General features: G+C 41.6%; 1 protein-coding gene across 1 annotated transcript in view; it reads left to right on the top strand.

The window, feature by feature from the left end:
• The window catches only part of LOC308286926 (tubulin alpha chain-like), a gene marked incomplete at its 3' end in the record, with an annotated part of 6671 nt that extends 3404 nt beyond the window's left edge, over positions 1 to 3267 (top strand). Inside the window, exons 3-5 of the mRNA XM_080728048.1 lie at positions 155 to 388; positions 1025 to 1255; positions 2752 to 3267. Coding sequence (XP_080584174.1) covers positions 155 to 388; positions 1025 to 1255; positions 2752 to 3267 — 981 coding nt within the window. The remainder of the gene's footprint in view (positions 1 to 154; positions 389 to 1024; positions 1256 to 2751) is intronic.
• Positions 3268 to 6000: the final 2733 nt, after the last annotated feature.

Below are 6000 nucleotides of genomic sequence, written 5' to 3'. Positions count from 1 at the left end.
CAGTGTTTTATATCTCTCTCCCTATAGGCTGACCAGTGTTTTATATCTCTCTCCCTATAGGCTGACCAGTGTTTAATCTCTCTCCCTATAGGGCTGACCAGTGTTTTATCTCTCTCCCTATAGGCTGACCAGTGTTTAATCTCTCTCCCTATAGGCTGACCAGTGCACAGGTCTCCAGGGCTTCCTGGTCTTCCACAGCTTCGGCGGAGGCACCGGCTCGGGCTTCACCTCGCTGCTGATGGAGCGCCTCTCCGTGGACTACGGCAAGAAGTCCAAGCTGGAGTTCTCCATCTACCCGGCGCCGCAGGTGTCCACGGCCGTGGTGGAGCCCTACAACTCCATCCTGACCACGCACACCACGCTGGAACACTCCGACTGCGCCTTCATGGTGAGTGCAGGAATTCTACTGAAAATAAGGGGTAAACCTTAAAACAAATTGCAACAGAAACTAACTTTTTTTGTTTCATAAATATGTTGGTAACAACAAAATATCAATAGTCCTAAGAAATCCCTGTGGTGAAACATATTGAAAAAGATGCTGAAAGTTTGGGTCCCGTTAACTTTACGAGGAATAATTCTGCTTTAAGTAGCATATGAGGGGTCAAACTAGGGGTTTTTCAATAATCATGAATCCATTGCAAGCATTTGCTTTGCACGAAAAACATTCCTTGGGCTAAAACGGTTCCCACAAAACTGTGCAAAGTGATGACTCATCACTAAACCATAGTTTTGTGGGCCGTTTTTAGCCCAATGAATGTTTTTTGTGCAAGACAAATGCTTGCAATGGATTCAGAATCATGAAAAAACGCTAGTTTGGCCCCTCTCATGCTGCATTAGCCTCACATTAAAGCAGATTTATTTTTTGTATATATTGTTTCCTGTATAGTAAAGTTAACAGGACCCCAACTTTAGGCAGCTTTTTCAATATGTTCCACCACCACTGGCACGTTGTGAAACGGAGAAAGTTGAAAGAGTTTCTGGTGCAATTTGTTTGAGGTTAATTCCTATAATACTGGTACAATAGGTGGACAACGAGGCCATCTACGACATCTGCCGCCGCAACCTGGACATCGATCGCCCCTCCTACACCAACCTCAACAGGCTCATCAGCCAGATCGTGTCGTCCATCACAGCGTCGTTGCGCTTCGACGGCGCCCTCAACGTGGACCTGACCGAGTTCCAGACCAACCTGGTGCCCTACCCGCGCATCCACTTCCCCCTGGCCACCTACGCACCCGTCATCTCCGCCGAGAAGGTACGAGAAAAGATCCTTACCCCCCCCTGACCTTTTTTTACTGTAAATTAGTGTTTCGTCGAATGAAGCCATGATGAAAAAATGGTCGCTAAAAACAGACGATCTACAAGCTCACAACGGGTCGCCCCTGCGACGTGTTGTGAGCTTGTAGATTGGCTGTTTTCAGCATGCGACCGTGTGTGAAATCAGCCATTACGACGCCATCAAGGCACCGCCAGCATACGTTTTGGTCGACAAAATCAACTGTATATCTAGTGGACTAAAATCGTATGATATTTATTTCACTAAAACTAGACTAAAACTAAAACATTTCAGATGACAAAAATACGACTAAAACGAAACTACATTGTATTCAAAAGAATATATGACTTAAAGGAGTAGTTCACCCCCAAAATGACTTTTTTTCTATTGATTAGTCATGCCATGGAGAGTAGAGTTCAATAATATTTTTTGGTTTTTGTCACATTCCTAAGACAAAAATTTGATTTGAGTAAATTTACCCCCATTGATTCCGGATGGTGACCCGTTTTGAAACGGGCCACCATCCGAAATGAATGGGGGTACATTTATTGTTATCACATTTTTGTCTTAGGATTGCGACAAAAAACTAAAAATATTATTGAACTCTACTCTCCATGGCATGACTAATCAATAGAAAAAAAGTAATTTTGGGGGTGAACTACTCCTTTAAACTAAATCAAAATGTGCTGTCAAAATCAACACTGCTGTAAATACCATTTATTTTATATTACATTTTCCGTCTTATATATATATTTTTTTTGCATAGTACTGTACTGTGTTTCATTTGTCTGTCATTTGATATTGTATGAATTGAGTACAAAGGGACCCTAATGGAAACAAGCCCAACAGCTTTCTTGTGGTCTTTTAGTTGACCTTGTACTAGGGCATTCACGAATAGTGATTTTTAGTATTCAAATTATTCGACCTCAAGGTATTCGAATAGTCGAATATTCGACAGGACTGGCCAAACAGTCAAATATTAAGTAAGCAAGAGGCGAACATTGTGAAAATAGCCAATCTACATGCTCACTACATGTTGTGAGCATGTAGATCTGCTATTTTCACAATATTTATCTGCGGAACCGAGTCACATTAAATGTAATACCTACAATTAAGTGCTTGTCAGGGTGGGGGTCCCCAGTTCAAATATGTTTATTTTGGGGGTCACGGCCTAAAAAGGTTTGAGAACCCCTGGTATAGAGCATTAACAAATTCATCCACCAGGAGCATTGACAGCCCATTCTTATGACTTCCTATCTAGCCAAGCTTTATAAAATATATTTTTTTTAAAGAAAAAAAAAAAAAAAAAAAAATACGCGAATATTCGACTTCGGTGAACAATGTCGAATAGTGACTTCGATATTCGAATATTCGAATATTTGGTGAATGCCCTACCTTGTACCAGTGAACTGTACTGTCCTGTTCCTCCTCCTACCCAACCTTCTAATAAAGTATTCAATCGATCTTATCAAAAGGCCTACCACGAGCAGCTCAGCGTGTCGGAGATCACCAACGCCTGCTTCGAGCCGGCCAACCAGATGGTGAAGTGCGACCCGCGCCACGGCAAGTACATGGCGTGCTGCCTGCTGTACCGCGGCGACGTGGTGCCCAAGGACGTCAACGCCGCCATCGCCACCATCAAGACCAAGCGCTCCATCCAGTTCGTGGACTGGTGCCCCACGGGCTTCAAGGTGGGCATCAACTACCAGCCGCCCACCGTGGTGCCCGGCGGGGACCTGGCCAAGGTGCAGCGGGCCGTGTGCATGCTCAGCAACACCACGGCCATCGCCGAGGCCTGGGCGCGCCTCGACCACAAGTTCGACCTGATGTACGCCAAGCGCGCCTTCGTGCACTGGTACGTGGGGGAGGGCATGGAGGAGGGCGAGTTCTCCGAGGCCCGCGAGGACATGGCGGCCCTGGAGAAGGATTACGAGGAGGTGGGCGTCGACTCCATCGAGGGGGAGGGCGAGGAGGAGGGGGAGGAGTATTAGACCGCTCTGTAACCACGGTAACCCCGGGTTGGTTCGGTTTGTTTTTTTGGCCCGTATTTTCAAAAATGTTCAAAAAGAAGAAGTTCGAAACGTTCAAGTTCTTTTTTTTCAAGAAATAGCTGCAGATCTACGGTATAAAAAGCTCACAAATGTTTTGAATCTTTTTGAAAATAGGGCTCGAGTGGTCGTCGAAGGTTTAGTTTCAGGTTTTATTGTCGTTAATTGACACGTCCATGTCTGTGACTTTTATCAGAGGTCATAAACACTGAACTCTTTAAAGATTTGGATAATATTGTGCCGTCCTGTTTCATCTTTTGACTGTGATACCTGTACGCAATAAAGTCCTGAAACATGTTCCTTTGACTGTTGCCTCTGTTTTGCAACTTATTTACTATTTACATGAACGCAAATGTTCATGTAAAATGTGTACAGGTTGTTGATTTAGGTGCTAGTAAGTACTTTTGGATTACATTTTATTTTCATAAAAATGTTACAGTAGTGGTTCTCAACCTTTTCAGGCCGCAACTCATATTTTAACTGCCTCTAATATTTCACAAGTTGGCCAATGTTTATTTTGTCATTTTAGGTGAAAAAGTCCTTAAAGAGGTGGTGCCATGATTTCCCCCCCTCTAAAACATGATTATCAGGTATTATGATTATACTAGGATGAAGATTTTTTCCAAAAAAGTATACAGAAAGACTTAGAATTGGGTTTTTATGTGGACACACCCCCAGTTCATTATGCAAGGATGGCATGGTGGGTGGTGACCCAGCTGATATAGCCACACCCCACAGTGTTGGGTGAATCGTAAATAGGGGAGGAGTTGATTATGTGATGTCATCTAATCTGTGTTTTTTAACTGACATTTTTCACCACAAGGTGGCAGCCTCCAAGAGAAAACAAACAAATACTAAGAGAATAATCATTTCTAAAAAAAAACACATAAGGGGGTCTAATGAAGTACTTTCAACCTCCTAGACACATGAAAAACAGAAAAAGTACAAAACTATGGCACCACCTCTTTAAATTGCCACTTTAGAAACCCTCTATACAGTACACTTAAACTTTATGTTGGTTTGTTTACTGTTGAGTGAGAAAACAATGTTGCACATTGAGTTAATCATCTGGGGAGCCCCAAAATAATTTGGGGACCCCCCTGGGGTTCCTGACCCACAGGTTGAGAATCACTGATACAGTATAGTATATCATTGCTGTCAGGCTGAGGCAGAAACCTTGTATCTCCATATTAGTTCAACTCATTCTTCTGTAAACGAAAGCCCTACTTTCATTTACAAGCTCACAACGTGACCAGCTTGTGACAGTTTTGGACATACAAGGTTTCTACTGGACAGTGACAGCTATGTTGTGGTTGTCAGATGTATTCCAGCTTAGCTTGTATCACTGCCAACTGAGCCAGGCAGCGATCTGTCTGAATATGAATAAATAGTAGTTTAATATGAAAGATGAAAAAGAAAAATTCAGTGTCCACATAATGATCAAGAAAGTTATATTTATTTTAGGCCTGTAAATATGAAAAATACTGATATTGGCACATACAATTTATACATTGGGATTGAAATGGTAATAAGCTTGAGTTACAACAAGTTATTAATAGGCTAAAAGTAGTAGGTCACAAATAATTTATTGGATTTTACATATAATTTATATCAGTGCCTTTAAGTAGAAAACAGTGCAGGTCAAAAATAAATATATTCTCTTCTTGTCACAAATGAGAGACGTGGTAAGAAAACATTTATTCATCAACTTGCTCATCAGGTTTTCCCCAGTATTCAGAATTTTTTATTTCACTTTTATCTCAACAAGTTGAATTGAGTCCTATACATCTCAATATGTATAGATTATGGATTCAGTTTAACAGATAGTGTATAGTTGCTGCTGGTTTTAATGGTTGAACTTTACCATAACGTTTACTGTACGTGGGTTGGAGACGTGGTTCTCAAAGTGGATTCCAGGGACTCTGTGGGTTCCTTTATGGGGGTCTAAATGGACCCATACAAGTCTGTAACTCTGACAGTGTACAAATGGAACCAAATGGACCCGTACGGGTCCATTTGGTTCCATTCGTACACTGTCAAGAGTTAAGGGGAGACCTTGACATGTAAAACTTTGAGAAACACTGGATTAGAGAAGTGGTTCTCAAAGTGGGCTCAAATATTTGCTTCTGGAGGTCCCCCCCCCTGGCACATCATTTTTTTGAGATGGGGGGGGGGTCCACAGCAGCCAAATACATTTGGGGGTCATCAACATGAAAAGGTTTGACAACCACTGGGTTCCACTGTGTAGCCATTACTGTGCTTATGCAGTTGGGTGTCACCGTGTGAAATGATGTGTGATTTGAAGTGTCCAGTGGTGGAAAGAAGAAGTACATTTACTCAAGTACTGTACTTAAGTCCAATTTTGTGGAACGTTTAATTTACTTGAGTATTTCCATTTTCCATAATTCATATATACTTCTACTCCAGTACATCTCAGAAGCAAATATTGTACTTTTTTTTTTACATCCCTACAATCATTTGAAAACTTTAAGTTACTTTGAAACTAGCTGATCTACAAGCTTACGTGTCGCAGCAATGCAACGCGTTGTGAATAAATCTGCTATTTTCAAATCTTTGAAATTGCAACGGGCCATTCATAATGAGTACTTTTACATTGGTACTTCCAAGTATATTTTGACACCAATACCTTAGTTACTTTTACTCAAGTAAAATGTA

The sequence above is a fragment of the Nannobrachium achirus genome, assembly GCF_963921795.1.
Source record: "Nannobrachium achirus genome assembly, chromosome: 6".
NCBI classification, from domain to species: domain Eukaryota; kingdom Metazoa; phylum Chordata; class Actinopteri; order Myctophiformes; family Myctophidae; genus Nannobrachium; species Nannobrachium achirus.
Note: the sequence above shows the minus strand (reverse complement) of the source record. Positions and strands in the feature narration are given on the sequence as shown.